This window comes from Micropterus dolomieu, linkage group LG22, assembly GCF_021292245.1.
Source record: "Micropterus dolomieu isolate WLL.071019.BEF.003 ecotype Adirondacks linkage group LG22, ASM2129224v1, whole genome shotgun sequence".
NCBI lineage: Eukaryota > Metazoa > Chordata > Actinopteri > Centrarchiformes > Centrarchidae > Micropterus > Micropterus dolomieu.
Window position 1 is genome coordinate 1,979,344 of NC_060171.1, and position 10,266 is coordinate 1,989,609.

Below are 10,266 nucleotides of genomic sequence, written 5' to 3' on the forward strand. Positions count from 1 at the left end.
CACTAATACACTACAGTTACCCCCAGCCAGCCAGGTACACTAATACACTACAGTTACCCCCAGCCAGCCAGGTACACTAATACACTACAGTTACCCCCAGCCAGCCAGGTACACTAATACACTACAGTTACCCCCAGCCAGCCAGGTACACTAATACACTACAGTTACCCCCAGCCAGCCAGGTACACTAATACACTACAGTTACCCCCAGCCAGCCAGGTACACTAATACGCTACAGTTACCCCCAGCCAGCCAGGTACAGTATTTCCTGCTGGCTGTAGCCTGAATAGTCTTTCAAACATTATTAAAGATGTTTCTGGGATTTCTAGTGGTGGCCATTTTCTGTTTGGACTGAATCCTTTGCGGGATAAAGAGCTTGTGCCCTGTCATTTTATGAACTGCATAGTCAGCAGTAACAGTAGTTGGAAAGGCCGACTCAGAGCTGCCTCTGTTTTACAAGTTCATACAACCTTGTAATTACTTGAACAATTTTCAGACGCAGATGTAGGACTTCTCTTTGACTTCCCAGCCAAGTGTCAGCTTTAAATTATTATTATTACACAGGCTCTGCAGTTCAACACACTTCTCATAACAGAGGATAAAAGAAGTGCTTCCTGTGCCAGGGCAGAAAGCCAGGGGTCTCTGAGTTTATAGACGGGGCTCTCTCCCCCATGAAAACACTCTCTGGTTCTGAGATTAGATGGGACACTAGGGGTTAGAGCAAAAAACAAGTTTGGGTTTTGCCTCCGTTTTGGTATAATGAGACGAGCAACGGGGATCAGGAGATTTGAAACAGAGCGATTTCAGTCATGTGTTAAACTCGTGCTCTGCTGTCCAGGCTTTCTCCAGCTGCTTACTACGCCCAGAGAATGATCCAGTATCTGTCGAGGCGAGACAGCATTCGTCAGCGTTCACTTCGCTATCAGCAGAACCGCCTACGGGCCATGTCGACTTCATCCGACAGCCCTGCCAGCAACCCGTCCAACTCCATGGACAATAGCGATGTGGACTTTGAGGAGCTGGAGTGAGTTTCATCTCTTGTGTTTATCGCATGCCTGCCGAGAATTGCATGCACTTCCAAATACTGCTTTTAAACGCTATAATAATCTTTGTGGGGTTCATCAATGGTGTTAAATGATTCAAACTAGGGCTGTCCCCGACTAAGGATTTACAGAGTCGAATCAGAATCGTCAAGTCCTGCCTACAGTCGACTGATAGTTGAATCATGTGTGTTTGTGGGGGGGGGGTGGTGTTATACACGGTAGCTCCACTTTGATCTTGAGAATCTGCAGAGCTGCAGTCTCTATTCATTCAACTTACTCTGTAAATTTCCAGCTAAACTGAGGCTTTTTGAAGAACCTTTCCTCTCTCTCTCGCTCTCCCTCTCTCTCTCTCTCTCTCTCTCGCCGCGGTTCCTCGCGGGTCTATTTCAAGTTGACGGCTATTTAAAAATGATAAAATATTCCTTGTGTGGTTCATCAACGGTGATAAATTATCACAACTCGCGACAACTCGGCACGACACCAGTGAAGTCGGGTTTCCGTCTCTACAGCGAGTGTTCCTCTTCCGCCACCACACGCACACGCTACGGCCACTTTAAAAACATTTATTGAAAGTTTTATTCTTTTTACATGTTTAACAGCATTAAACCTTGAAATGTATATTGTAATAGGCTGTATATTAACTTATTGGGAGAAAACTGGTAGTTCTGTGTAAAATCAGACGTTGAGCACCCCCATATCGCCAAGATGCCGTGACCCTTGTTTCGCTGCGAAGCTCCGTCTGTGAGATTGACAGTCGAATCAGGCTCCGCCCATCGAAGCATCGAATCTTCGACTATTGGGGGGCAGCCCTTATTCGAAGTATATATTTAATGAGTTTTTAGAGTTGTTAATATTTTATTACACTTAGTAGAAGTAGCATTCCTTGAGATTTAGCAAAAATATGTGCTCTGAAAAGGTTCTAAACGGATGGATGCATAATTCGACTGAACACATGTTGTAGACGACCTGCCGAGATCTGCATCTGCATCTTTTCCCAGCATAAAAGAGCGTTGGCACACGCAAGGTGCATGCAATTCTCGGCAGGCATGCACGCAGTTGCTTTTCTCTGGCTGCACGAAGTTGGAACCAGCTTTTGCCTGGTCATTGTTCTAAGCTCACAGGAAGCTCACGCAGTCTACCGGAGGTAGGATTGTGTCTGACTTGTCGGCGCTGTTTCTATACCCCACACCTGCAGTCGCCCGCAGATCACGTTACATTATCAAGTCGGTGAAAGTCAGCTGCTGTCATCTCGAAGGCACCCATTGACTACCAGCTATGTACAGCGTGCCAACTTCGACAGCTGTAATCTTTAACTCTCCGTGTTAGCTAGGCTCCTTACATGGTTGCTATTCATTTCTTTGAAGGTGGGTCTCCGACATTGACGGCGTTGTGTTGGACAGATTTGTGCAGCTGTTTTTATGATGCTAACCATTCAATGCACAGACGGGTCCGTTGTCAATGTGTGAACGAGAGAGTGAGAGAGGTACAGAGCAAATATCCTCTTTGCAGTGCTGCAATCAAAAACGATTTTAAAATGCGTAGCCAGATTTACTCGGGCGGCTCTTAAAATACCTGGGCAGCCCGCCCAAATAAAGCCTTTGTGTGGGAAAACACTGAAAAGACATTCTCTTCCTCAGTGGTTCCCAACCTTTTTTCCTTGGCGTATTGTTGAAAAAGGGGTTTATAAGGTGTAATATTTACAAAATAGCCTAAAGGCCTACAGCTTGCACTAACTTATGTGTTTTCAACATATACTTTACTTGGTCGGGCCGGACAGGTAAAGTGGCACCTGCCAAAGTATATTTGGCAGGTGCCACTTAAACATTTTGCAGAGAAACAGTGAGGGAGAGGTCATCTGATATTATGTCACCGGACACGCAGGAAATGTTATATTACGGTGCGACAGTGAACGCACCACTGCAGTTTCAGTTTCGATCCACATGCGGCGCACTTGAAAACTGAATCGCAGGTGAATTTATTAAACAGGGCGACCTTAAGAAACGTACTGCTGATGGAGAAAGTCAGCAGAGACGCATACAGGGAGAGAGAGACAGAAAGAGGCGGAGCCAGCCCGCATGTTGCCGTGAGAGACCAGAGGTGTGTGAGAAGGGCAGATTCTAGTAAATTAACACTAATCTAAGGTAGAAAATTACCTACAACAACCTACTGTTAATACAAATAGCCTCTGAGAGAGAGCTCTGTCGGATCCGCGACTCAGATCGTGGACGTTTGTGTCGCGATTTTGATCTCTATTTTGTGTCTATTTTGTTTTCTTCACCACACCAAGGTGATTACACTGATCCTTAGATCGTCTCTGGACATCAGTTATTAGGTCTAACTGTTGTTAGTGTCTGAGGGATGTCGTCAGCTTCTTCAACACTTTACTTTAACTGCTGAAGCATCATGTTAGCGTCGCTTCAACTTCACCCTAACATGAAAACATTGGATTCAGCAGAATTTAAACAGAAACTGTCCTTCAACACATCTCACTCACCTTTAAATGTGTATTCCTACATTTTCAGCACAACCAGTACAGTTTGTTAGGAAATAATTATGTTCTTTTCTATAGTGTTTTTTATTTCTTTTGTTTATCTGCACTAAAGGGACGTCGTTCACAGCGTGTAACCTGCACTGTGTACTAAACCCAATGCATCATGTTCTGTGTGACCTCACCATTTTCTTCTTTTCCAGTGATAATGGAGACCGAGCGAGGCACAGGACGCCACGTAACGCCAGGATGTCTGCGCCCTCGCTGGGTCGCTTTGTCCCGCGGTGAGTCAGCTCTAAGGTCTAATCCTAACTTTAACTCTTTCTGCTTCCTCTGTGCAGAACAGCCTTCAGACCCTTTCCAAACTGTCAGTCCCTGGAGTTCAGAAGATGAAGGAATACCTGAACGTGTACTTTATAGCCCTGGATGAGCATGTTTAGTTTTTATTGTTACGTGTGCGGAATTTAAATCCATAAGTAGGGCTAAAAGATTTTGGAAAATCTTAGTGCGATTTTTATTTATTTTTTTTATTTTTTTAACTAATATTGCGATTTAATATGCGATTCATTTTTAAGCTCTTTACCTTCTTTATCATTCAAAATGGACAAGCAGTAAATCAGTTTATAGTTTGACCAACACAATATATTAGATAGATTAAACATACACTGTTGTTTCTTGTCAGTCAGGCCTGTGTTATGATTAATGGTGATGCAATATAAATATAATATATCAAATTTTAATAATATGAGAAAGATAATTTGAGAGTCAAGTCATGGCGTTAAATTTAGATAGGGTATAACATCATGAGGTCGGCCTACAGACCACAAGAAACACTAAGTTCACCACAGTGTGTTATACAGTAAGTGCTCAATACAAACCCAAAGTTCATCCAGCAATTAATGAGTCTGTCTCACTTCTAATCTCCCAGGAGTCTCTCTGTATCCCAGGAAGCAGCTGGTCAGCAGCGCGCTGGCTGTAACTCAGGACAGACCGGGCCTCTGTAGGACTTAAAACTAAAAAAAGATGTTTCCTGAGCTGACTGGTGGCCGTGTGTGTGACGCAGGCGCCGATCGCCACAATACGCTTACCTTACTGCACGCGTCTTTTTCCTGTCCGTCAAAGTTACCACCAAGTTACCCGCGGGTGGCGGGCACTACTTTCATTCCCTGTGTGACACTTTAAATTTAAGTAATCGCAGCCTTTGCGATTAGAAAATCTTGTTTTATCACATCGCGATAATATCGCAACTGCAATTAATCGTTCTGCCCTAATCCATAAGTCATTTATGGTTTTGTTTTTGTCCTGTTCTCCTCCAGGCGTTTCCTCCTGCCGGAGTACCTGCCCTACGCTGGGATCTTCCATGAAAGAGGTCAGCCTGGCCTGGCCACACACTCCTCTGTCAACAGAGTACTCGCCGGTAAATACACACACTTTGCTGCGCTACCAGTAATATTAGGTTTGAAAATAGCCACCAGCTACAAGCCAAATGTTGACAGGGTTTGGTGCAGGTTGTTACGTTTCCTCACCATGTATTGATTGAAAATTCACTGCTAAAGTCTTGCTGACTGATGTATAAATATCCCGCCTGTTTAAGTGTTTACTGTTGTTTTCCTCAGGTGCATCGATCGGAGATGGTCAGTCTGCGGTCGCCAGCAACATCGCTAACACTACCTACCGTCTGCAGTGGTGGGACTTCACCAAATTTGATCTGCCTGAGATCAGCAATGGTACAACAACTCCTTACTTTTCACTTTGGTTTTTTTTCACAGTGAGTTTGGGTTGAAACGATTCCTCAAGTAAATCGATTTACGCTGTGTGCGCTCAGACGGTTCAGATCGCCTTTGGTCTGATCTGACAGCTTGTAAAGAATGTAGGCTACGTTAATTAAATGAAATGGTCAGTTAAGAAAGTAAATCTGTGTGGTGGCTGGTTACGACGTCCCTGAGTTAACAGGTTTTCTTCCAGATTTTAATCACAGAAAATAAGCTGAACTTTATTCATGTATCTCAGCAGAACATTACAGTCCGTTTATTATTCTGATAGTCCCACTTTCTGTCCACTCATTTTTGCCTCCTACAAATGCCACAAAGACTGTAGTTAGGTTGAAACTTCTGGTCCTGAAACTTAAGTATAAACCTTTTTGAAACCAAAAGGTTTGTTTTTGCATTTCAGAAAGTTTGTTTTTTAAAACCCAAAAAGTAATATGGCACTAAAATGGGTTCAGTTTTGACGGTGCAGTTTAAGAAATCCAAAGTTAGTTGTTAATTTCAAGAGACCTGTCTCATTTTCTCTTTTGCGTATTTACTATTGCTCTTTAATAAAGCACAAGTATTTCTTACCCAATTACGGAAGTCATCGATAGCTGCAGCTCTACTGAGATGTAACTGTTGGTGCAGCATTATTGGGTGTTGGTCAGACACTGAAATAAGGGCTTTTTTAAATTTTTTATACGTATTCCCATTAGTGTATTTTTGTTCTTGAGAGAGGCGGTGCTGTCCTGTGTAGTTTACCTCACCTTGACTGGGTGCAGCGGCGTCACCCTCCCTCAAACAGCTGCTAATCCTTAAAGGAAAAGTTCAACATTAGGGAAAATCTGACTAACACGTCATCCCTGTTGTTTAATCTGCGTAAAAACAACAAATCTCAGTCTCACAGGCGTAATGTGCTGGAGTACTTCTCGGCCAGTACACTTTGATTTTAACGTAAGATGGTAAAGACTGACTGACTTTTTGTCTCCTGTCCAGCCTCAGTCAACGTTCTGGTGCCAAACTGTAAGATCTACAACGACGCGAGTTGCGACATTTCTGCAGACGGTCAGCTGCTGGCTGTCTTCATCCCCAGCAGTCAGCGGGGTTTCCCAGACGAGGGCATCCTGGCCATCTACTCTCTGGCTCCCCACAACCTGGGAGAGATGCTCTACACCAAGAGATTCGGTACAGTATGCCTCTAAAGTTCACCCTCTATCAACAAACGCTGTAAATACTGTGTGTTCACAGTGAAAGCCAAGCGTAGGCAGATATTAGAATTAGATTGAAGTTGCAGTTTTATGGACTTTATTGTGCAGAAATGTCTGAATCCAAAAGGATAATAGTTCATAACTTTGTTGTGTAAATGCTACCAGTCAGATTTCTGTAAGGAAAGTGTTGTTTTTTTCTTGAACAGGTCCAAATGCCATCTCTGTTAGCTTGTCTCCGATGGGCTGCTATGTGATGGTTGGCCTGGCCTCTCGCAGGATCCTGCTGCATCCCACCACCGACCACATGGTGGCGCAAGTCTTCCGCCTGCAGCAGCCTCACGGTGGAGAGACTTCCATCAGGGTGAGGCAGCACTGACAGCACGACCACTTCACTGTTATTGACCGGCAGCAGCATTCGACGGCAGCACTGTTAATTAAACTGCTAATACTGAAGTGATTCTAACCGCATGACTCACTGTGCAAACAGAGAGTGAGGAAGGAGCACCTAAGCTCTGCTTTATTTCAGGTGGTTTATTCTATCTTGTGTCGATATCTGTAAACCGATATCTGCATAAGAATGCAGAATCTGAAGGTCGGGGCAGGGATTTAGGGATGGGAAGCGTTCTGGTTTCCGTTTTTAATCCGAGTAGTACTGAACAATCACGTTTGCATGCAGGTCTGTCCATAACCCATCAGCTGTCGTCGTTTTATCAATCTCAGAAGACAGATTATCCGAGGTGGGTTAAAATCAAGGCTAGCTGGACTTGTTTGAAGACACCTGTTTTATTAAAGAGGCTTCTTCAGTTCTGACTAAATTGCAGGGGGTCCCAGCTATTTTAACCTCTGTGGGGTCGTTATCAAGGTGATGGATGTGACTGGTAGGGTTGTCATCAAGACCGCCCAAACCGAGACTAAGTCAAGACTAAGACTTTTAGGGACTTGGACCAAGTCCAGACTAGGGATGCAATGATGACAGATTTTGTTGGTATGATTATTGTCAGAGAAATAATCACGGTTTCAAGATTATTACAATTATTATGCATTAATTAATTTCACAACACTAGTAATAAGTAGATTTTTAATATTTAAATACATTAACAATTACATTTTTATAATTTTATAATATGTAAGTATAATTAATGTAGGCTAAGAGGAATATGAACTTCATTTATCTCCCTGGGGAAATTGTTATAAGGGAGGGGAATAAACTGTTCTGTTACTGTCATCAACTCTCATCCGTACATGTTTTAGTGAAAATGATCCTGAAAGTCTAGAAGCTCCTGATGTTTGTTAGTGTTTTACACCTGGCATCATTTTCTCAACACAGACAGGAGGAGGCAACAGGATGTAACGGTTAATAGTGAAATCTGGTAATCGCTGCATCCCTGGTCGAGACCAAGAACGAGGGAGGGCGAGACAGAGTCAACGCCAAGTCCAGAGTTTACCGAGACAAGACCAAGACTTTTAGGGGCTGAGACCAAGACCAGTTCACCCACATTACATGAAACACAATAAAATGTGGAACGAGATCAGAGGAACTTCTCAGATTGATCTGAAAGATCCACATTCCCATTAAAAACACTAAGAGCTGAAATCAACGTCAGCATCTTTATTAAGTGCTCCTTTTCCATGCTGACCATCGCGGGGACAGTCGTTAACGGGAACAACACATTTTTAATTAGGGTTATTTGTTGCATTTGAAACAATGAGTTTTACATCCAATCAAAGTTTGGATGTTAACAAATAAATCAGACAATGCAAAATTTGTTGATATTTCCAAAGTTATGGTTTTGACTGGTCGTGAAATAAAATCCCAAGTCCTTAATGTCTGAGACCGAGACAAGACCATCAAAAAAGTACTACAACACTAATGACTGGTTCGTTAGTAGAGGTGTAACGATCCTCTGTTCAGTTACTGGTGTTCAGGCAGCAGTGGTTAAAATATAATTATCAGAAAAGCATAAGCACAGAACTCAAAGGACTTTAAAAAAAAAATACAATCACAATATTGAAACATAGCGTAATAACAAGGCGCGATCACTTTGTCATCATTTCTACACATGTAACAGATGATTTGATAAGTTATAGCCGTAGACTGCACGTCTGTAAAGTCAGACGTCCGCAGAGAGGAACATGTTAGAGCATGACTGAAAAAGATCTGAAATGAGTGGGAACCCTGATCACTGGATGTTAATTGCACCCTGCAGTGTGTCCGTGTGGAAGCGTCTGCGTTCGTTATGTTTCTCCACTCATTTATTCAGGTTTTTCCTTTAATTTGTCCCCCGTATTGTTTCTTTTTAAAAAAATATTAAATACCTTTTGGTGTCTTTTATTCTCGTGTATTTTACTATTTGTTAGTTGCTTTCTGGAGCAGGGCACAAACTAATATCACTAGACGATATACTGTGTATTACTGTACAGCGTGATTTAGATTTTTAATCATAATTTTTAGCCCTAAAACTCACTGATAATTGCAAACTCTTATGTTTTATATTTCTCTGTCTCAGAAAATTGCTTACAAACTACTTTTGATATTTCAGCCTTGAGATTCTCTTTAAAGTGCACCTCCTCCCAGAGTCAGCTGGTGTTCGCTGCGGTGTGTTGGATATCTGTGTCTTGTCACTGTGTGTTGATTGAACGTGCTGGTGCTCTGTTTTCAGATGGTGTTCAACGTGGTTTACCCGATGGCTCCAGACCAGAGGCGCCACGTCAGTATCAACTCTGCTCGCTGGCTGCCGGATCCAGGAATGGGTCTGGCTTATGGAACCAACAAGGGAGACCTGGTCATCTGCCGGCCTGTGTGAGTCTCCCAGCTGTGTGACACCAGAGCTCTTTAAATGCTTGTATTGCAAATCATGTTTTTATTGCTATCCGGAGACACGTGGAGGATTTAACTATATGCTTTCTGTGAGTTCTGGGCCCGTGTTTATCCAGCGTCGCAGAGTTTATCTGGGGCTAAAACCACTCCTACCTCAGAAAAGTTGTTTCAGAAATTTCCCCACACACAGACGGCTTCTGGGGGACGGCGTGACAGAGTAGAAATTATGATGCTGTTTTCTGACAAATGTGGTTTCGGAGCATTACATGAGGATTAAAGTTGAAATGCAGAAAATGGCATCAAGTTTTATATCTATAGTCAAATAACTACAGAATAAATTATACGTGCTGAAAAATCTGTCACGTTAAGAGGTGGTTTTCCCCTCTCCTTTATTGAGTTATACAGTGGGTACGGAAAGTATTCAGACCCCTTTAAATTTTTCACTCTTTGTTTCATTGCAGCCATTTTCCAAAAATCAAAAAAGTTCATTTTATTTCTCAGTAATGTACACTCAGCATCCCATCTTGACAGAAAAAAACAGAAATGTAGAAATTTTTGCAAATTTATTAAAAAAGAAAAACTGAAATATCACATAGTCATAAGTATTCAGACCATTTGCTCAGTATTTAGTAGAAGCACCCTTTTGATCTAATACAGCCATGAGTCGTTTTGGGAAAGATGCAACAAGTTTTTCACATCTGGATTTGGGTATCCTCTGCCATTCCTCCTTGCAGATCCTCTCCAGTTCTGTCAGGTTGGATGGTAAACGTTGGTGGACAGCCATTTTCAGGTCTCTCCAGAGATGCTCAATTGGGTTTAAGTCAGGGCTCTGGCTGGGCCATTCAAGAACAGCCACGGAGTTGTTGTGAAGCCACTCCTTCGTTATTTTAGCGGCGCGCTTAGGGTCATTGTCTTGTTGGAAGGTAAACCTTCGGCCCAGTCTGAGGTCCAGAGCGCTCTG

At 42.8% G+C, this 10,266-nt stretch overlaps 1 protein-coding gene across 2 annotated transcripts in view; it reads left to right on the forward strand.

The window, feature by feature from the left end:
• The window catches only part of ambra1b (autophagy/beclin-1 regulator 1b), a 34,079-nt gene that overhangs the window by 13,480 nt on the left and 10,333 nt on the right, over nucleotides 1–10,266 (forward strand). The window contains exons 9-15 of one of the 2 annotated variants that reach the window (XM_046037195.1): nucleotides 839–1,024; nucleotides 3,735–3,815; nucleotides 4,848–4,948; nucleotides 5,148–5,258; nucleotides 6,276–6,464; nucleotides 6,694–6,848; nucleotides 9,148–9,287. In XM_046037195.1, the coding sequence (XP_045893151.1) occupies nucleotides 839–1,024; nucleotides 3,735–3,815; nucleotides 4,848–4,948; nucleotides 5,148–5,258; nucleotides 6,276–6,464; nucleotides 6,694–6,848; nucleotides 9,148–9,287 (963 nt within the window). The remainder of the gene's footprint in view (nucleotides 1–838; nucleotides 1,025–3,734; nucleotides 3,816–4,847; nucleotides 4,949–5,147; nucleotides 5,259–6,275; nucleotides 6,465–6,693; nucleotides 6,849–9,147; nucleotides 9,288–10,266) is intronic. The other variant, XM_046037196.1, reaches the window with a different exon arrangement.